Raw genomic sequence first — 23,334 nt, 5'->3', positions numbered from 1 at the left:
GATAAACTACACTGAAACACAAACTGGTTTTATAAAATCAAACACATTCAAGCATCATTCAAAAAAAATTCTGCAAAGGGAAAATAAGGGTAGGAAATTCTGGAATCTTTTATGATGGAAGAATGGCTCAGAATAAAGATCTATTTGTCTTCTGTCACATTGCTCACATCTTGCAGACTCCATTAATATCACCCAATGAAAACTTTCCCACTGCTGCTAAGTGCCTGCTCCAGCTTGACATTTTGTTTGTGCTATTGGTTGTACTTAAAGAAAGATTAAGAGAATAAAACTGAGTACTTGTCTGCTGAAACATGATAACAATCAATCAAAGCTCGAGAATGGAGATGTTACATCATAAGCTTTTTCTTCTAATAAATATACATCCAAGACAAGCCTGTAGACAGTACCATAGTTTCAATCAACTATACATACACAATTTTAGGGATGATTGTATTGTCACATTTGTAAACTGTATACTTATAAACACCAAAAAGAGTAAATAGCACCACTAGCAGAAATGTTCTAAATGTTTTAAATGTAGCTGTTTTATGTTTTATTACACCTTTTTTTTGTTTTCTAGATATTTCAACTTTATGCCCTTCTGTCATACCCATCTACCCATTCCACCAGTGAATTTTGATTTTTCTCACAACTTTCAGACAGTTACTTTGTATTATTTGGCTCTCTTTTTTTCCAGATTCCCAATTGTTCCACATGGGATATTGTTGTTACATTCCTGGGCTGTCTTTTTACAAATAAATATTGGAGAAAGTCAGTGACGTTGCAGACAAATGGAATGGGATCTTCCAATTGGTATGTCTACCATCAGCCGAATGGAGGTCTGACTTTTAATACCAATAACCTTGACCCTGACATATTTGGATCATTTTATCTTGAATTCCACCTTAATTTATAGTCACCATTTCTAAAGTTTTCTGTATTCCTTTGTGCATGATGTGGCTTGCAATTCTTTTGCTAAATCTAACTCATTAGCAAAACAATTTAAAGTTTGAATTTGCTGAAATCTCTCTATTTATCACTGGAACCCAGTTTTAAATGCATGCTTTTTTTCCCTTTGCTGGAATATACTTGTATATTTTTCAGTTATATAGTCAGAGTCATATAGCACAGGAACAGACCCTTCGGTCCAACCAGTCCATATCAAACATAGTCCCAAACTAAAGAGGTCTCACCTACCTGCACTTGGCTCATAAACTTCCAAACATTTCTTATTCATGTACTTATACAAATCTCTCTCTAAATGTTGTAACTGTACCTGCATCTATCACTTCCTCTGATAGGTCATTCCAGACTTGACCACTCTTTGCGTAAAAATGTTGCCCACATATCTTTTATAAATGTTTCTCCTCTCACTTTACAAATATGTCACCAAGCCTTGGGAAAAGATACCTGTCATTCATCTTATGATTTTATAAACCTCTATAAAGTCATCCCTCAACTTCCTATCTCCAGTGAAAAATGTCCCTACCTATTTCAGCCTCTCCTTTTAACTTAAATCCTCCAATCCCAGAAACTTCCTGATAAACCTTATCTGAACCTTCTCCAGCTTAATAATATCCTTCTCATAAGAAGGTGACCAGAACCAGATGCATTATTCTAGAAGAGGCCTCACCAATGTCCTATACAGCCTCAACATGATGTCCCAACTCCTGTTCAAAGGTCTGAGCAATGAAGGCAAGCATGCTAATTAATCACCTTGTCTATATGTGACGCAAATTGCAAAGAATTATGTGCCGGAACCCCGAGGTCTCTATCTTCTACAGCACCACCCAAGACTCTACTTTTAATTGAATAAGTCATCCCCTTATTTGTTATATCAAAATGCAATACCTCACATCTATCCAAATTAAACTCCATCTGCCTAATCCAAGGTTTTGTTTGACAGTTTTATTTTACTTCCATTTAATCGAGGCAAAGTTGTTTTTTCTTATCTTGTTATAGTCCTGTAACCTGTGAAATATTTTTGTCTTCAAGTGTTTTTTATTCCTTTTCTATTCTGTGTTGTGAATGACTTCTCAGCATTCTCCCACACTTATGCTGCTCACTCGTATTATTTCATTGTCTAAAATGATGTTAAGGAATACTTCAGCATTGATAAAGCAGCAAAATAAAAAAAAAACTTCCCATTTTCCATGCAAATTTTATCAACCTCAACATGTTAATGATCATTGAGGTCTATTGTAATCAGAGCTACCATCAGTATACACCTCTCACAATTTCCTTCTCACTGCTCATCATCCTATACTTCAGTGTGACTGATCATTGCTAATTCTCAATCTATTAAAGATTCTGTTTGGATCACCTCATTTTAAATCCTAATGATCCCTCTTCAGAAATTTCCTTTGGCCAAGTGGTCCTAACAGACACCATTTGAGGTCAAGTGATGCTAATTACTGTTATTATTGGAAACTTTCCCAGATTGGCATATGTTTATTTTCTCTCTTCAGACAGACCAATAACTCTCAAGATCAGGGAAAAAAAACAAGAAAAAAATTATTAGCTTTCTTCTTCTTTTTGCACATGTTACATTTAAAAGACAGCTCCGTTTTGATTTGTTGATGTTTTACACAAAATTCGTCTAACTTTCATAAAAGTACACCTTCTTGCAAGAACAATATCTCTTTCTCGCTTTACTTAAAGTGCTAAGACAATGCCTCCATGAAAAAGCAACTCAGACTCTTTATAAAAAATGGACTGGCAATTCACTTTTGCTCATGTTAAACCTGTATCCAGGATAAGGTTACCTCTTCTACATTGTCTGAGATAATTTTGGTTCTCACATTTTTAATTATGATTACCTTAAAATTGTCAACTTTTCTCTTGAGATCAAAATAGTTATAGGTGAAAAAAGTCACTTGTCCCATCCAGTTTGCCCATCCAGCCTGATCCAATTGTTTCACCCACCTCCACCCTCATTTCATGATCCATTTGTCTTAAAACTGTATGAGGTTTTCTTCCTGGAAAGCTATTTAATGACTTAAACATATTATGCAGTAAAAAGTTTCTGATATTGGTTCTTGGATTCAAACAGAAAAATATAAATCATGTTCCTTTTTTGTGTTATAACCCAAGCCATTCTTTCAAACTTCTCCTTCTAATGTCTAACGTATAATGTTACTTTTAAAATTTAACAGTAAAGAATGGGATTCTGGATAAGAGCAAAGTTCCCAAGGGTTAATGAGACCATGAAAATGACAAGTTTTTAAAATGTACAGACTGGTTCCAGAGGCCTGTAGGCAAAGATTTAGATATCTAAAAGATCAGCCAGGGCTGACATATTTGTAGTTCAAGATGGAGAAGTAGGCCAGTTTTAACAGATGGATCAGGACAGCCAGACTGGAAACAGCCTATGAAAGGTTAAGAGAGATTGTTTTGTTTGGAGGAGTTTAAAACCTCCTTACCACCTGCAATTAGAACACATGTAGAGAAACAGAATGCTAGGCAGGCAATACAATGCCTGATGAATATGAGATGACCCATAATCCCTAATTCCATCAACCTCAGAGGTTCGAGAAAAACATAAAGTGGGAGAATGAGAGGAAAGCTGTTTAGTTAAGGCAGGAACAGCTAGGAGAGTTAGAAATACTGTCTCAGGCCAGTAACATTGTTGTCAGAAGCAGGAGAAAGCAGGAAACTAAGATGTTTCACTGTGGTCAGGTAACTTGCTGGAAGCTGGAGGGAGAGCCAACTGGGGCTGTATGTATTCAGCAAGGAGTTAAGGAAGAAAGCACCCCGAGCCAGTCAGTAACAACAGTACAGTAAAAGGTTGGAGAGAAACCTGTGAAGATGGCAGGAAGAAACAAAGTGATAGATACCAGGGATGTTTGTCAAAGGGTACAGTGAGGCCTTTTCTCTTTTGCTTCTAAACGAATGGCAAAGCCCATAACAATTTTGAGGGATATATGGCACCACGATCTTAACTATTGAGGGACAGTGTAGTCTTTCCAACTGAAATTCTAGTAAAGATTAAGGATGTAAAAAATGGAGCAGGTGGAGTGCACATCCCAGTTCCACAATGTGGGAGCAAGGCTGGACTACAACACTGGGTAAGGAGACATAGCATTTGGAGTGATAGACACTTTGTCAACCAAAGGAGTAGACCTGCTGGTGGGAATGACCTGGTGGGACTGAAGGCTATCATCTCACCTCTCCTAATGGAGGAGCCAGGGGATAGATATGAGATGGAATGAGCAGAAGAGGAGGTTCTGGGTATCCTCCCAGCCTGTGTATTGACCTGAGCAACAGCTCAGCAGAAATATTCAGTAGAGGAAGTTGCCACACCACAAACAGGTGAGAGGATGACAGAAACTATTGTGTGGAAGGAGAACAATTAGAGAGAGTGTTTGAGACAATGACATTAATCGAGGCCGAAAGGTCAGACCCCAAGTTAGCTAAATTAGCAAAGGTTGCTCATTCTGAGGTTGTAGCAGAGGGAGTTCCAGAGCATTATTACATGAAAGATGGAGTGCTGATGAGGAGAAGGAGGTCTTCTCAAAGACCCACAGATGAAAAGTGGTTGATTGTCCACCAGGTTGTGCTACCATCCAAGAACCGTTGGTAGTCGTTATGGGTAGCACACAAAATCCTCATGGTAGGGCATGGTGGCATGCAGAAGACTCAATCATCCCTGAATCAATATTTATATGTCCAAAGCTGCATGCAGATGTGTTGCAATTCTGCACAGCTTATCACATGTGTCAGACTGTGGGCAAGTCTCAGTATGAGATTAAAATGGCACCCTTACTGCCCATTCTGGTTACTGAAGAACCATTTTGCCAGGTGTTAATTAATTGTGTTGGTGCTTTGCTGTAGACTAGAGCTGGGAATCAGTATATATTCACAGTAACGGATATGACTGCATGGTTCCCTGGGGCCATTCCTTTGAAGCTAGAGAAGAAGTGGAGAAACTTGTGCAGATGTTTTCTGTAAGATAGGAACTCCAACTGAAGGTTCACTCAGACCAATGTCCAATTGTAGATCCAAACCCTTTTACGAAAATTTGACAGCTTGGGGATAAAGTAAATTCAATCGACAGCTTGTCACCCATTGACAAACTACAAATGTTAGAACCTTGATAGACTTTCCCATTCCTCAGGCAAAGTGAGACATTACGAGGTGTTTGGGAATGTGTGGGTTTCACTGTAAATTCATAGCAAATTTTTGTAAAGTAGCTGCAACCATTATGGATTTGCTGCAAAAGCAGGAAGAATAAGACTCCAGAATGTTAGATGGCTTTCAAAAAGTTAAAAACCATTGTTGTGGTTCTGTTCGCCGAGCTGGAAGTTTTTGTTGCAAACGTTTCGTCCCCTGGCTAGGCGACATCATCAGTGCTTGGGAGCCTCCTGCGAAGCGCTTCTTTGATGTTTCCTCCGGTGTTTATAGTGGTCTGTCCCTGCCGCTTCCGGTTGTCAGTTTCAGCCGTCCGCTGTAGTGGTTGGTATATTGGGTCCAGGTCGATGTGTTTGTTGATGGAGTTTGTGGATGAATGCCATGCCTCTAGGAATTCCCTGGCTGTTCTCTGTCTGGCTTGCCCTATGATAGTAGTGTTGTCCCAGTCGAATTCATGTTGCTTGTTGTCTGCATGTGTGGCTACTAAGGATAGCTGGTCGTGTCGTTTCGTGGCTAGTTGATGTTCATGTATGCGGATTGTTAGCCGTATGAAGTTGCGTGGGTATCCGTTTTTGGCGAATACCTTGTATAGGTGTTGCTCTTCTTCTTTTTGCAGTTCTGGTGTACTGCGGTGTGTTGTGGCCCTTTTGAATAGTGTCCTGATGCAGCTTCATTTGTGTGTGTTGGGGTGGTTACTTTCATTGTTTAGGACTTGGTCTGTGTGTGTGGCTTTCCTGTATACTCTTGTAGTGAATTCTCCGTTCGGTGTTCTCTGTACCATCACGTCTAGGAATGGGAGTTGGCTATCCTTTTCTTCTTCTCTCGTGAATCGGATTCCTGTGTGTGTGGCGTTGATGATCCGGTGTGTTTTTTCTATTTCCATGTTTTTAATGATTACGAACGTGTCATCGACATATCTGACCCAGAGTTTGTGTTGAATTTGTGGTAGGACTGTTTGTTCTAATCTTTGCATAACTGCCTCTGCTATTAGTCCCGAGATTGGTGATCCCATGGGTGTTCCGTTGATTTGTTCGTATATCTGGTTGTTGAATGTGAAGTGTGTTGTGAGGCACAAGTCCAGTAGTTTGAGTATGCCGTCTTTGTTGATAGGTTCAGCGTCCTGTTTTCTGTTCTGTATGTCCAGTAGTATGTCCAGTATTGTTTCTCTGGCTAGGGTTTTGTCAATCGAAGTGAACAGTGCCGTCATGTCGAATGATATCATGGTTTCTTCTTTGTCTATGTGTATATTTCTGATGATGTCTAAGAATTCCTGTGTTGATTGTATAGAGTGTTTGGATCCGCTGACCAGGTGTTTCAATTTCTGTTGTAGTTCTTTGGCCAGTTTGTATGATGGTGTCCCTGGCAGTGATACTATGGGTCTGAGTGGGATGTCTGGTTCATCCACAAACTCCATCAACAAACACATCGACCTGGACCCAATACACCAACCACTACAGCGGACGGCTGAAACTGACAACCGGAAGCGGCAGGGACAGACCACTATAAACACCAGAGGAAACATCAAAGAAGCGCTTCGCAGGAGGCTCCCAAGCACTGATGATGTCGCCTAGCCAGGGGACGAAACGTTTGCAACAAAAACTTCCAGCTCGGCGAACAGAACCACAACAACGAGCACCCGAGCTACAAATCTTCGCACAAACTTTGAAGTTAAAAACCATGTTGCTAACTGAGTCCATGTTAAAAGCTCCAGATTTTAGCAAATGTTTCAAGTTGGCAACAGATGCCAGTGATATAAATATTGGAGTGGTTCTGTTACAGGATGATTTCTAAGGAATCGAGAACGCTGTGGCCTAATTTTCGAAGAAGCTGAATCAAGATTAAAGAAAAGCTCCACCTTTGAGAAGGAAGTGCTGATATATCAGAACCAGCTTTCAGCGTGAACACAACCTCTTACACTCCTGTTTATAGATGTCAGCCAGGGCTCCCAGATTGGATCATATTAACAGCCCCAAACAGGGAACTCAACTGTCTGACCTCATTACAAACACTACATTTTTGGTGAGGAGGTATGTTCTAACCCTATCTGTTCTTTCTTACTTTTCCTTCTGTCACTAACATCTAACATTAGTTGTAAAAATGTAAAACAAAACTGGAATTCTGATTAGTCATAACCCCCCACCCCCTCCCCCCTCCCAAATGTGGAATTCACCTTGGGGACAGCAGGAATCAGCATGGATCAAGTTTGGGAACTGATTGGATACTTCCCGTACTTCAGAAAGCCAATCCAAGCTAAAAGGGAGATTGTCCATGTGACCTCACAACAGGTATAAAAACAGTGTGAAGTGTTATGGACCAGGCCAGACCCCCTCAAAATATTTTAAGAAGGTAGCCTAAACCCTAATTTTTTCTTAATTTAAAGATATGAAGTGGATATTCCAGGTGTGATGCAGTTGGTCAAACCACTCAGCTTTAAGCAAAACCACAATTTATTTAAACACTACCATTGAAACATGAACAAAAGAAAACGGAATTCAAAATAACTTACCTATTGGAAAATTTTACTGACCCAACACAGCGACTTAACAAAGGAGCTGTTCCAATCCCGTAATATTCCACAAACATAGCCCTTGGCAAAAGGTAAATTCAAACACAGGTTCTTACAGGCAGGAGTAATAATTAAAGTAATATTCCAAATTTGTTTTCTTCGCAGACTTAACTATTTTTTCTAATGTTATATATCTGGCAGCCCTTTTCACAATGATCAGAACTGAGATCATTCAGATTAGGAAGTAATCTAGTGGGTCCATTCTTCACTGCTACCAGCATTTCAAAGTCTCGATGGATTGTATAGGGTGTGATGCTCACAGGATATTTTGCACAGAGAACTATGCAGTCATCTGAGGCAAGCTATTCTATGTTGTGGTGCCAATCACTAGCTTCTTTTAGCTGGGTTTGAATGCTACCAGCAACCTCATTTCTGTACTGAGTTTAAGCGCCCATTCATTAGTAGTGGTAGAGGATAAACCACTATTAGAGGCATTTGTGTCAACTAATGATATTTTATTACTTGACAGCAATGGTACAAATTACACTGGATAGTTAGGCATAATGTTGTCATTTATATAAATGATTTGGATGTGAGCATAAGAGGTATAATTAGTAAGTTTGCAGATGACACCAAAATTGGTGGTGTAGTGGACAGTGAAAAAGGTTACCTCAGATTACAACGGGACCTTGATCAGATGGGCCAATGGCTGAGAAGTGGCAGATAGAGTTTAATTCAGATAAATGTGAGGTTCTGGATCAGTGGTGCTGGAAGAGAACAGCAGTTCAGGCAGCATCCAACGAGCAGCGAAATCGACGTTTCGGGCAAAAGTCCTTTATCAGGTGCTGCATTTTAGGAAAGCAAATCTAAGCAGGACTTATACACTAACGGTAAGGTCCTAGGGAGTGTTGCTGAACAAAGAGACCTTGGAGTGCAGGTTCATAGTTCCTTGGAAGTGAAGCTGCAGGTAGATAGGATAGTGAAGAAGGCGCTTAGTATGCTTTCTTTTATTGGTCAGAGTATTGAGTACAGGAGTTGGGATGTCATATTGCAGCTGTACAGGACATTGGTTAGGCCACTGTAGGAATATTGCATGCAATTCTGGTCTCCTTCCTGTCGGAAAGATGTTGTGAAACTTGAAAGGGTTCAGAAAAGATTTACAAGGATGTTGCCAGGATTGGAGGATTTGAGCTTTAGGGAAAGGCTGTGGGGTGTTTTCCCTAGAGCTTCAGAGGCTGAGGGGTAACCTTATAGAGGTTTACAAAATCATGAGGGGCATGGATAGGATAATAGACAAAGTCTTTTCCCTGGGGCTGTGGAGTCCAGAACTAGAGGGCATAAGTTTAGGGTGAGAGGGGAAAGATATAAAAGAGACCTAAGGGGCAACCTTTTCACGCAGAGGGTGGTATGAGTATGGAATGAGCTGCCAGAGGAAGTGGTGGTGGCTAGTACAATTGCAACATTTAAATGGCATCTGGATGGGTATATGAATAGGAAGGGTTTAGAGGGATATGGGCCAGGTGCTGGCAGGTGGGACTAGATTCAGTTGGGACTTCTGGTCACATTGGACCAAATGGTCTGTTTCTGTGCTGTACATCTCAATGACTCTATGACTCTATGACAAGTATCATGACCAGCACAGATGATATGCCTGTCTCCATCAGAATCTTAAGCTAGACCGGTCTTTCTCCACCCAGGGCTGTCTGACATTATCAGATTGGGTGAGGCCCAATGGATTCCCCAACATTAGCCCCATTCAGAACCATTGTCCTGTATAATATTACTTACCACGCTCACTCCAAATTTTCTACCCTTATTTTTCCATTCAAATATATAACTGTTCCTACAATTCACACTATTCCATTTCCCTGTCCCTGCCACCACACACTCACAAACCCTTGCAAGTCTCTGATTTCACAAATGTAGATAATCTGGAAGTTCATCAGAAGTCTTGCAGATCACGTTCTCTTTGGATGTGAAAGATCGGTAGCTCTTTTGCTTGGGTTCAGTTGAGGTTGATATTGACTGTCTGTAAATCATCTCTCCACTGGAGAATCTTTTATCATTTGGACGTTGTTGCTGAGGATGTTGTTCCTAATAAACCCAATAATTGGTCCATTCATTAAGCTGGAGGATTTTAATCTTATGAATTCCCTTAATGGAGGAACTCTTCCCAGCTGACGTTGGTAGTTATTGTTAAAAATGTTCTGCAGGTAGACACGAAAAGTCATGTCTGAACAAAAATGCCTTACTGGAGCAAGCAGTGCCCACTATGATAAAATAAAGCTACATCTATCAAGGTATAGGTCATTTTCAGGAGATGTATTGAAGTGGGATGCAGCTTCAGAGCAGCAAAAAGCTAAATGCTTATTCAGAAAACAAGGTAATGCAGTAGAATTTCTTCCATTAGAAAAGATTCCCACACTAGGCAACACACATACATTAGAAAATACGCCTGAGCTATTCCTAGGGAGAGTTGGTGATCAAACCAATGTGAATTTGTCAGAATGTGTGTATGTCAATGGACATTTTGGGGGGCCGTTCATCACATGAATGTCCATCATGAAGGATGGCTGCTCTATTGAAATACGTGCCTTCTTCTTTGTAGTAACCCAGATTTTTAGATCAGGCCATTTCTTTTTGACCATACCTCAAATTTGTGGATATTGGTTTGGCTTCTATGGAATTACATACAGCTCATCTACATAATGCTTCAGCAAGTTTTTATTTCAACCCGTTAATACATCTGCGTTGAAGTGTATATGCTCTTTGCTTCAATTTCTTCAGTAGGTTAGATGTTTTCCTGTATCTTCTGAGCACATGTACCTGGTATACTTTGACATTTTTACATCTTCAATCATTCTACTGCAGAATTGCTGTTTACTTAATGTCTAGTCAATGGGACTGATAAATCTTCTTTGGAAGATAAAGGTTTGAAATGTTGCTCTTGAAATTGTCAGCTCATCATCCAAAATCAAAGTAAAGTCTGCTGTATCAATTATTTCAATAGGCCCGTTTACTGTCTGTACAATTTCAGTTACAGATTCAGCAATGCATTCATGTTCATTGGATTGCTTATTCTAGTTTGCAGTATTTACTTCTGACAAACTTCACTCTTGTGTTCTAAATTTTCCTCAGTGATGAGAGAAATAGGAAACATTTTCACTGGTCCTGTAAAGTATGCAACTTCTTTCCTGTTAAAAATCCAAAACAATTCTCTTGTGCCAATGTATGTAATCTCAACAAATGCTATAATTTTTCTTTTTAGGTTCCACCACAAATCTCGGAAGTCTGCTGCAATCTTCTAATGTTTGCACCTTAACCAGTAGAATGACAAGTTTGTTTCCAATCGCCTTGTTCTCTTAGAACTAGATGTACCCCTCATATTATTTTAAAGGTGTTGAAGTTCAGTGGTGAGAAATGTTCATTATGAATTATGTATACGCTTTCAGACATTTTATGCTATTTGTGTTGCCAAGTTACTTTTGGCATTCTTTTATTCTGGAGAATTATTCCACCTAGGCCATGTAGTTTCATCCCTGCAGGCTGAAACTTTCGTTTTGTCTTCTTCTGGTCTTTGATCTGATAGAAAAGTGGCACTCACCACATGTTTAAGCTTAAAATTAAAGGAATTTCCATTGACATACATATGTTCTGGCAAATTCACATTGGTGTGATCACCAACTCTCCCTAGGAATACCTCAGGTGTATTTTCTAATGTAGGTGTGTTGCCTAACGTGGGTATGTTTTCTAATGGAAGAAATTCTATGGCATTATCTTGTTTTCTGAGTAAGCATTTAGCTTTTTGCTGCTCTGAAACTGCATCCACTTCAATACATCTCCTGAAAATGACCTATAGCTTGACAGGTGTAACATTATTTTATCATAGTGAGGCACTGTTTGCTCTCGTAAGGTATTTTTGTTCAGACATGACTTGTCATGTCTGACTGCAGAACTTTTTTAACCTTATAAATTGGTATATTGTGTTCCAATTTCAAAGGTCTGTGGGTACAGGTTTGCATCTATCTGTGCTGGTCATTAATTCAATTAACTACAGAGTCCTGAATGCAGAACTCTTCTGTTCAATTGGTGGCTAAAGGGCCTGTCCTGCACTGTAATGTTCGATCTTGTCCTATCAAGGATTGGCCCCAGATCATCTCCAAAGATGAGAGAAAGGAAATACGATGGGGAGGGTGTGGTTGTCAAGGTGGAATAGGGAGACTGTGTCAGGGATATGTGTATATTAGATATCTGTGAAGGGAGCAGGTTGTCAGGTTTCTAGTTAGCCAGGAGTTAGTGTGGGTTTTAATTCCTCATGCTTATGTTAGGTGATTTGGAATCCTCCATTGTCATGAACTCCAACTTTGGGGCTTTTCTATGGAGGCTTCCAGATGCCAAATAATTGTCCGTCAGAAATTCAAACCCTCTGGGCAATTACCAGCTAGTCAGTGCTTTTAAATTTTCACAAGTTCCCAACACATATCTTTCAGGCTACGTCCAGTCCCCAACTTTTCAGAGACTGGAATTTCTGAGCCTTAGAATATCAATAAGCTTGGTCTCATTGCAGCCATGCATGAGTTATCTTTTGCAATCTTTTGTAATAGAAACAAAATTGGCCATGGGCCTAGGTCAACTAATCACCATTGGAAATTCCTGCTCAATGAATACATCTTAGGTCTTTAAGAAGACTTCAAAATTATGCTGAATCTTTTAGTTGCAAGGGCACTAAAAAGATACATTCCGAAAGCTCTTAAATCTCATTTTCATTTTAATTCAGTAAGAAACTGACTAATGCACTCTAACGTAATTAAAACTTTTTTTTGAAAGTGAATTTAGATTTGGGTCACTCAGAATTACTTGATTCTGAGATTAAAATGTTTAATTTGTGAGTCGAGGAACTTTATTTTCAGCTGTTTCAATCAAATGTCACAACATTATCACTTTGAAAGAAATGAAGGATCTTTTCTAAAAAAAACAATACTTCTTAAAATATTTTCCTGAATTAGTCAAGAGCAGATTTTGCATTTGATGAAATGGAAATAAATTGTGCAAAACACAAGGGGCGAAGCATCTTTCAAGTCGGTTTTAATCTCAGCTGCAATTTGCCTTAGAATTAGCAGCAGCACTCATTGCAGAAACATTAACCCGCAGAGTACAATGAGTGAATTGTCAAGGGACAGAACCGAGACAAAACCTTGACAAAAATGCAGCAAAAGTATCATAGCCTTATGCGACACTGTTAATAAAGTCTGCAGAATTAGTCTGATCTTTTGTTTACTCATTAACGTATTCAAAGACTGGATACTTTTCATTGGCAAGCTCTTGAGTAATGTAAGGACACATTGAAGCAGCTTCTGCTGATTGAACAGTCACTACAAACTGATCAATCTTGCGAAATTGTTCAACTGCATTTGATATGGGCCTCACTCAAAGCATCATAGAATGTGTTTCTCATTCAAGGTAGTACAATCTGGTACCATGATGAGTATCTTTATAGTAACCATGTATGGAATGTGTATGGCATGAGAAACAGCAACACTCAGGGGATAAGTTTACCATGAAATTTGAAGAAAACATGGATTGTAACTTATTCTTACATTTTGGGAAAACTGCATTGTAAACAGAAATCTGAATTCACAGTTGCTACGACTTGACTAAGTATGATTGTGATGTGTATTCCATTGCCTTTGTGCACACATTGCAGGTGTGTCATTATTTGTAGAAGCAGAGCAAAACAGATTTGCTAATACAATCGCAGGTTTTGCTTGACCAAATTTAAATAAAATCAACAATCCTGGCCATCTGAAAATAATAGGCCATTTATTAAAACATTAGAGAGCTGCAAACATTTTGCTTTTTAATGTTTTCAAACAGAATTTGATCCTACATTTTATTTTCTGGCATGGTTATTGGTTTTGAAACTTATTGCTCCTGAATAAAATGTCCTTAAAAATTATTAAACATTATTGTCTGACTTGTTGAAGATGGGTAAGAACAAACTTAGATGCAAAATTAAATGTGTGACAATTTTTCATGTTGCCCACAAGAACACGGTACGCAAAGTCTATCGTTTTGTATTCTCCTCTGTACCTTCTGTGCTTCTGTTTACAAACTTCGTAAAGTGGTCTGCATGAACCTCAACGTTATAAAATTTGCTGTAATAATATTTTACAGTTGATTTGAACTCATTTCCGACCAAAAAATGGCAAATGACAGTTAAAGTTGAATGAGAAACTTAACACTGAGCTTCCACCCTGTTCTGGTTGACAATAATTTTAAATTGCAGATAGCAGACACTGAAGAGCAAAATCATTTGACACCAAGTTATAGTCCAACAGGTTTATTTGAAATCACAAACATTCACCTGACAAAGGGGTAGTACTTCGAAAGCTGGTGATTTCAAATTAAACCTGTTTGTCTATAACCTGGTGTCATGTGACTTCTGACCTTGTCCACCCCAGTCCAATACGAAGGATAAAAGGAATGGGATATTTCTTTAAATATGGCGATGGTCAATTCCATAGATGTAATACTACTAACTTTGATTTTATATAAAACATGCATTAGGTAGCAATACTGACTTCCTTGCAGACCTCATCATCAGAGTTCCTTGACCCCACTCAGTTTTGAACTGATGGTCAATTGTATCAAGCTGACTGTCTGGCCATTTTGATTCAGAACCAAGCAATTGTTGATGGGACTTGGCTGTTGGAATCGGCTGAAGCTCCATTTTCCCAGTACCAAACAGGCTGGAACTGGCAACATTATTACATTGACTCTGTGATTTAGCAGATTTATACAGCAGTTCAGGGTACTGACATATCCTGGTTTCCCTGAGAGAGAATGCTGAACATAGGTTAAGTGTACCCTCAGAGGGGACACATTAAAATGGGCTATAATTTAATCTGTAAAGTACTTTTTAACAAATAACTAAAGTACAATAGAGACAGTAATTTGGCTCAAGTCAAAAATGGTGCATAATGTGCATTTTTACTTCAAAAACACAAATTGCAAGCATTTTGCAGCCTAACATCCGTCATTTAGAAAGCTAAGATCTTTCAAAAACACTGCAGAGAGAACATGAGCACTGATCTCGCTGTTAACTTTAGGAAATTATTGAAAAAAGTAATGAGAGTGCTTCTTTTTGCTTTGAACATTTTATAAGTTTATGTAAGCATGAGGCAGTATATGGATAAACATTCATCCAGCGTTTTAGCATTTATTAAAAGTTACCATGCTAATAACGAAGAAAAGACTTAAAAACTGACAAAAAGATCACTACCTATAGATAAGCATATATTCAGATAAGGTAAGAGGGGTTGGTTAACTCAATTGGTTAGACATTAGCGGATTCCTTTACATCAAATATAAAGAGCTTTTATAGAACATGGAACATAGAAGATTACAGCACAGTACAGGCCCTTTGGCCCTTAACGTTGCATCAACTAGTGAAACCAATCTGAAGCCCATCTAACCTACACTATTCCATTCTCATTCATGTGCCTATCGAATGACTATTTAGACGCTCTTAAAGTTGGCAAATTTACTCCTGTTGCAGGCAGTGTGTTCCATGCCCCTTCTACTCTCTGAGTAAAAAATCTACCTTTGATATCTGTCCTATATCTATCACCCCTCAATTTAAAGCTATGTCCCCTCATGCTAGCCGTTACCATCTGCGGAAAAAGGCTCTTACTGTCCACCCTATTTAACTCTCTGATTATCTTATATGCCTCAATTAAGTCACCTCTCTACCTTCTCTCTAACAAAAATGGCCTCAAGTCCCTCAGCCTTTCCTTGTAAGACCTTCCTCCCCATACCAAACAACATCCTGGTAAATCTCCTCTGAACCCTTTCCAAAGCTTCCACATTCCTATAATGTGGTGACTAGAACTGTATGCAATGCTCCAAGTGCAGCTGCAGCATGACCTCATGGTTCTGAAACTCAATCCCTCTACCAATAAAAGCTAACACACTGTATGTCTCCTTATAGGATAAATAGACAAAGTCTTTTCTCTGGGATGGGGGAGTCCAGGACTAGAGGGCATAGGTTCAGAGTAAGAGGGGAAAGATATAAAAGGGACTGGGGGGCAACCTTTTCATGCACAGGATAGAACGTTTCAGGAATGAGTTGCCAGGGGAAGTGGTGGAGGCTGGTACAATTGCAACATTGAAAAGGTATCTAGATGGGTGTATGAATAGGAAGGGTTTAGAGGGATATGGGCTAAATGCTGGCAAATGGAACTAGATTAGGCTGGGATATCTGGTCGGCATGGATGAGTTGGACTGAAGGGTCTCTTTCCATGCCGTACATCTCTATGACTCTATGACTTTACAGCCTGGGTGGCAATTTTCAAGGAACTATGCACATGGACACCAAGATCTCTCTGCTCATCTAACCTACCAAGAATCTTATCACTAGTCCAGTACTCTGCATTCCTGTTACTCCTTCAAAAGTGAATCATCTCACACTTTTCCACATTAAACTCCATTTGCCACCTCTCAGTCCAGCTCTGCATCTTGTGTATGTCCCTCTGTAACCTACAACATCCTTTGTCACTATCCACAACTCTACTGACCTTAATGTCATCCACAAATGTATTAACCCATCCTTTATGCCCTCATCCAGGTCATTTATAAAAATGACAAACAGCAGTGGACCCAAAACAGATCCTTGCGGTACACCACTTGTAACTGAACTCCAGGATGAATATTTCCCATCAACCACCAACATCTGTCTTCTTTCAGCTATCCAGTTTCTGATCTGAACAACTGAGTCACCCTCAATCCCATGCCTCCATATTTTGTGCTATAGCCTACCGTGGGGAACCTTATCAAACGCCATACTCAAATCCATATACACTGCATCAACTGCTTACCCTCATCTACCTGTTTGGTCACCTTCTCAAAGAACTCAATAAGATTTGTGAGGTACGACCACCTCTTCACAAAACCATGTTGACTATCCCTACTCAACCGAGATTATTATAAATCCTATCTCTTATAACCCTTTCCAACACTTTGCCTACAACTGAAGTAAGGCTCAATGGTCTATAATTACCAGCATTGTCTCCACTCCCTTCTTGAACAAGGGAACAATATTTGCTATCCTCCAGTTTTCTGGCACTATTCCTGTAGACAATGATGACATAAAGATCAAAGCAAAAGGCTCGGCAATATCCTCCCTGGCTTCCTAGAGACTCCTAGAAAAATCCCATCCGGCCCAGGAGACTTATCTATTTTTACATTTTCCAGAATTGCTAATCCCTCCTCCTTGTGAACCTCAATCCCATCTAGTCTAGTAGCCTGTATCTCAGTATTTTCCTTGACATTTTCTTTTTCTAGTGTGAATACTGATGAAAAGTATTCATTTAGCGCTTCCCCTATCTCCTCTGACTTCACACACAACTTCCCACTGCTATCCTTGATTGACCCTAATCTTACTTGATTCATTCTTTTATTCCTGATATACCTGTAGAAAGCCTTAGGGTTTTTCTTGATCCTACCTGCCAATGACTTCTCATGTCCCGTCCTGGCTCTTCGTAGCTCTCTCTTTTGGTCTTTCCTGGCTAATTTGTAACTCTCAAGTGCCCTAACTGAGCCATCACATCTCATCCTAACATAAGTCTTTTTTTTCTCTTGACAAAAGATTCAACTTCCTTAGTAAATCACTGCTCCTGCACTCGGCAACTTCCTCCCTGCCTGACAGGCACATATTTATCAGGAATCCGCAGTAGCTGTTCCTTGAATAAGCTCCACATTTCAATTGTGCCCATTCCCTGCAGTTTTCTTCTCCCTCCTATGCATCCTAAACATTTCCTTAATGCATCATAATTGCTTTTCTCCCAGCTATTACTGCGGTATATAGCTATCTCTTTCCATCATCAAAGTAAGCATAACTGAATTGTGGTCACTATCACCGAAGTGCTCACCTACCTTCAAATCTAACACCTGGCCGGGTTCATTACCCAGTACCACATCTAACCTGGCCTTACCCCTTGTTGGCCTGTCTACATATTGTGTCAGGAAACCCTCCTGCACACATTGGACAAAAACTGACCCATCTAAAATCCTTGAACTACCTTCCCAGTTAATATTTGGAAAGTTGAAGACCCCATAACAACTACTTTGTCACTCTCGCTTCTATCGAGGATCATCTTTGCAATCCTACCCTCTACATCTCTGGAACTATTTGGAGGCCTACAGTCAAAGCAAATGGAAAAGTATGGAACAGATAAAATTACAAGTAGGGATAAGGGAGGATGAAGGAAGAGAAAGTGAGGACTCCAAATGCTGGAGATCAGAGTCGAGAGTGTGGTGCTGGAAAAGCACAGCAGCTCAGGCAGCATCTGAGGTGCAGGAGAATCGACATTTTGGGCAAAAGTCCTTCATCTAAGGGAGGATGAAGGCAGGTGTTTATATGGTGAGGGAATAATGGGTTGTGGACAATTTAATTAACTTTTATTAACAGATTACTTCTAATTTTTTGCATATAAAACAATTAGAAAATAAACTGTTAATAAAAGTTAATTAAATTGTCTGTACAGCAATGCATGCTGGACTAAAAGAGAGACTGGAAATAGTCATGTGTTGCAAAAATCCAGATACGATAGGAATTAATGACAAATAGTGAGAGATAAATCAGGACTATGACTAAAACATTACTGTGTATAACATATTTGGAAAATTTACTCATAAAAACCCTACAATTATCAACGATATCATAGTGGCAGTATAAAAAATACAACATAACTATTAATAAGGCACAGAATCCATGTGGATCAAGACAAGTGATAAAGGATCAATTACATTGATAGGAGTCATTCAGGTCCCCTTAATGGTGAGACTTCAGTGAAGAAAGAAAGATTCAAACAAATGAGGGACATGAATAATGGAAGGAATAACTATCACAAAATTAATTGAACAGAAAAGGAATGTAAAGTTGAGTGAAGTTCCTATAATGTGTGCAGGATTGTTTTTTAATCCAATAAGTAAGAGTCGAGCAAATGAAGATTTACTACATGCTCTAGAATTGGAGAATAAACAATAAAGTTATGAATGGAGAAGAAAATTACAGACATTTGAATCACTGTCTTGATTGCCTCCCAATGTGCCACACCACCAAGGCTGTGTACTTTACAAAGCAAAACGAACAAGTTCATAGAACGTTCATTTTCTATAAGATCTATGCTTTCTTTTACTGATACAAATAGATACAAAGTACAAGGTAATATTAATTTATGAATTATCACCAATCTTGTTGTTGATAACGACCATCATGTAACAGACCAATTATTCCTACCTTACATGACACAGATGCAAGAAAGAACAACCATATTTCATACTACCAGAAGCCTATTTCTCAAATTATCAAACTTTTATTCAACATCCAGTATTTGTTTAACAGAAATGAACTACAATTAAATATCTGAAAGATTGAATATATTTTTTCTGGTCACTGATCCAAACTTATTTCCTTGCTCCTGGCTCTACACTCTAACAACAGTCTGAGATTAAGTCAAATTGAATATTGAAAGAATTGTGGATGATTGTCATCAGAAACAAAAGCAGAAATTGCTGAAAAGCTCAACTGGTCTAGCAGCATCTGTGGAGAGAAAAGAAGAGTGACGTTTCTGCATCAAAACAACTTTTTCCTAGTTATTATCAATTCTGAGGAAGGTTCACTGAACTGAAAATGTTAACACTGATATCTCTCCATAGATGCTGCTAGACCTGCTGAACCCTTCCAGCAATTTCTGTTTTTCTTCCTGAGGTTAACTTAGTCTGTTCAACCTTGATGCTGCATTTGATCACAAAATTAGCTTCCAACCCATATTTGTACCATTACTAATATCTCTGTGTCCACCTCAGCAACTTCACTGGATTTGCTTTTGTCTCTGTTCATTCACTGCTGAAACCCTCAATTATGCCTTAGTTTCCTCAAGACTTAACTGGTCCAATGCACTAGTCACCCACATTCTACCCTTCAGAAATGTGAGGTCAACTAAAAATTTCCTTGCTGGTGTTTTCACTCACAGAAAGTCTATTTCCTGAAATCTTGATTTACCATGTTTTACCTTGCTTTCAAATCACACATGCCTCATCCATCCCTGTCTCTATAAACTTTTGCAGTCTGACAACTCAGAGATAACAGTACACTTTTAATTCTCCCAATTTTAATTGCCTCGCTATTGAAGGTGATATGTTTAGTTGCATGAGCCCTAAACTTTGAAATATTCTCACTACACCTCTTCAATTTGCCATCTTTCTTTCCTGATAATTTGATGATTTGAGAAATAGGCTTTTGGTAGTATGATGTATGGTTATTCTTTCTAGCATCCATATTATGTAAGGCAGGAATAATTGGTCTCTTTAATGATAATTGTTATCAACAACAAGATTGGTGATAATCCATAAATTATCCATCTTGAAACCAGCTGACCTGACCCACATATCTCCACATGTGTCTTAATGTCATACTTTGTTTCATAATGTTGAACTGAAGTGTGATATTCAACATGGTAACAGTTTTATATGAGTTATATGTTGTTAGTGATGCTCATGGTCCTGCTTATGTCTTTTCCCCAAAATTTGCTGTTTCTCTTTCACAGTTTTTTGTATAAGTCACCCAAGTTGTGAAATTTGTTACCTCACTAATGAAGGTCTTTGCAGTACGTGGGTTAAGGAAAAGTAGAGCTCTTCGAAGCATGTCTCGGAAACGGCTCAGCTCATCAAACCCAAGCGTGGAGAAAAGGGCTGTGAACATGTTGCTAATGCTGGCCTCAACCTTTTGTAGTGAAATCTCTATCCCTTGTTGACCAGCTTGGCCCAAAAATTCTTGAATCCCACGAATATCTGTTTAAATGTTCAAAATATTAAGTATGAGATTTCCATGTATTAAGGTATATTGTAAAAAAAAACTTTATCCCATTGACTGTTTTATGATCATGCTGCAGAAAATAATTACAAGTGTCCACCAAACAATTATCAAAATTTGAGATTTTTATTCACTTTTCAAAGGGGAGATTCATTGTGCTTATATATATGCATTAAATTAACTTATGGGCATGTATTTAAATAAACAATGGAAGAAACAAGCATTGCTGTTTTGATGCTGTCTGTAAAATACTTATGATCAACCTCTCCAGACATGGTATGATACTATCTGGGGCAGGGAGACTTGAACCCAGAGGTAGGAACATGACCAATACACCACAAGGACTCTGCTCCTTTTCACAAATGAGCAAACTGCTTTACTTTCAAATACTGTGTTTTCCTTTTGGCAGCATTACAACACCATTACGGAACAGAAGCCAACAAATGAAAGCTCACTGTGATAATCACAATTACGTATTTTCACAAGCAATGCCCCAATAAGAAACAAACCAACTGGATATCCAGGCATGTTGACTGGGAATTCAAAAGCTATGACTACCCACAATATTATGCTACATTTCATGTGCAACAGATATTGGCAGCAAAAATTAACTCACAAGTACATTCCCTACTCTCAGAGTCTGCACAACAGAGGATTTAGTTTTCTCTGTAAGCTATTGGTTAGCATGTTTGTGCTAAATTGCAGCCTCTGCTATTTCATTGCAATTGTTAACCCATTTAAAACAAATTAGCTAGTAAGTGCATTAAATAGCACAGACAGAAATGTAATGCCAACATATTAACCAGATGCTAAAGGGAGCACCCCAAAGAAATAAAACTCTCAGAAATAAACTTAAGAGGAGATAACCAGCTGGGTAATTGTAATTGTCAAGTGCCTACTTACTAAAAACTTACTTTCAAATGCTGGGAAAGGAAACTATAATTTAAAAATAAGCAAAGAACCAAATCAGGTACACACTTTCATTTCTTGACTTTTATGAAATGTCAGTTCACTCATTATTATGGAATAATGCTCTTTGCTCTGTGATTAAATTTCCCATGCTGAATCCAGCAAATAATAATGCCAGGTGCTGGATGTCAAGGCACAATCTGATATAAGTAATACCATGGGGAGTTCATGTATGATAAAGATTGTATTGGCATTTTACGCATCTGTAGTGCTGTATTACAGTTATTGCAACTCCCACCTCTACCTATCAAACTACTCCTGCCCTAATGTTATCCTTTTTTTATTGCTTTGACAAAATCACAGAAATTCTGTGCCAGGAATGTTGAAAAAGGGAGAAAGACTGCTTCCCTTTAAATTCACGGACCATTGCAAATTCTTGCCATAAAAACAAAGCAAAACCCTTCAATTTGACACATCATATTTTTAATTTATTTCTTCCTTTGTATTAGATAGAGTCACGTTCTAAATAAACAACACTAATTATTTGAACTGTTGGGTTTAGATTCATTTTCAGTATTATGGTGTTTACACAAATACTGTACGACTTTAATCGGATTCACAATATGACACGGGTGTTAGTTCAGCCCTCTTATTTGTATTAAAATTTGGGTACTATGTATATGGATTAAATATTTTTTTGGTTCAAATAATGACAAGTTAGACATCAGTACTGAAACTATTAAAGCTAGAACAATTATTTACACTTGATAATTTAAGGAACACCAGGTTATATTATTACCATATGCGTCATCATAGAAGATCATGAACTTCTGCCAGGAAAATTCTGTGATTACTTTGAGAATCACTTCATTGAAGTAATCAGGAGGACGGACAGAAAGCGTGTAATCACTGTTTCTTGTATTCCTTGTAATAGAACATTGAGAACGTGGAGTTCCAGCTGGTGTGCGCTGAATGTAGAGGTGAGGAATATGCATTCCATCTGCAAAGGACTGAAGTGAAGCTGAAGGAGCACAGCCAGTGGAGCTAACAAGAGCCAAAATTCCTTGTGACACAAGGTCACAGGCTGAAAAAGAAGAAAAAATTCCGTTAATGATCAAACAACAGCAATTGCATTTAAGTAGTGCTGTTAACTCAGGCTGACATCCCAATGCGTTTAGGAAGAAAAAGGGTGAAATATGGATTGTAAGAACCTTTTCACAAAGGGCAAGAAGGTGGGGAATTTCTGAGGCTCAGAATTGCAGAGCATGGTTTCAATGCTATTGAGAACAAAATTGCCAATAGTGTAATGAAGGAAGGAAGAACACTGAAAAGGATGGACTCTGAGGATCAGAGACTATGGGTTGCATGGATGGAGGAGGAAATGAAGGTAGACTCATGGACAGATTTAAATGTAAGAATGAACATTTTAAATTTAAATAGTTGATGACCACGAGTCAAAGCAGGTCAGTGTGAATGAATGAGATGAGTCAGCATGACTTGTTCTCAGACACAATGCAGCCAGCGCCGATTGGGATAAGTTGCAACTTTTAGAGAGTTTAGTATAACAGACTGGCCAGGAAAGCATTGAAAGTCTGGAGTTAATGAATATATGGATGATTTCATTGATGGTTAAATGTAAATAGAAATACAAACATATATATGGGAGAGATGATGAACAATCAACGTATGAATTGTCTGGTTCAGAAGTATCTTCCAGAATTAAATAAACAGACATTACTTGAGATTCAATGCTTTGCTCTTTTCAATTTTTAGATGGAGGAAGTTATGAATAATTCAAGGTTGTATTCACTGGAAATTTGAGAGGGAAATATTAATAAAAGGAGATGGGGATGGACATCCAGGTCTTATTTAAATACATGTCAACTCTAACTCTATGACTTTAAATGATGTCACC

At 38.6% G+C, this 23,334-nt stretch overlaps 1 protein-coding gene across 6 annotated transcripts in view; it reads right to left on the bottom strand.

Moving 5' to 3' along the window:
* Positions 1 to 23,334, bottom strand: part of LOC122556682 (glutamate receptor ionotropic, delta-2-like) — a 538,289-nt gene that overhangs the window by 240,011 nt on the left and 274,944 nt on the right. For all 6 annotated transcript variants that reach the window (XM_043703714.1, XM_043703716.1, XM_043703715.1 and 3 more), the window contains 2 exons: positions 22,219 to 22,503; positions 20,283 to 20,488 (listed from right to left, as the gene is read on the bottom strand). In XM_043703714.1, the coding sequence (XP_043559649.1) occupies positions 20,283 to 20,488; positions 22,219 to 22,503 (491 nt within the window). The remainder of the gene's footprint in view (positions 1 to 20,282; positions 20,489 to 22,218; positions 22,504 to 23,334) is intronic.

Source organism: Chiloscyllium plagiosum, chromosome 14 (genome assembly GCF_004010195.1).
Source record: "Chiloscyllium plagiosum isolate BGI_BamShark_2017 chromosome 14, ASM401019v2, whole genome shotgun sequence".
Lineage (NCBI taxonomy): Eukaryota > Metazoa > Chordata > Chondrichthyes > Orectolobiformes > Hemiscylliidae > Chiloscyllium > Chiloscyllium plagiosum.
Note: the sequence above shows the minus strand (reverse complement) of the source record. Positions and strands in the feature narration are given on the sequence as shown.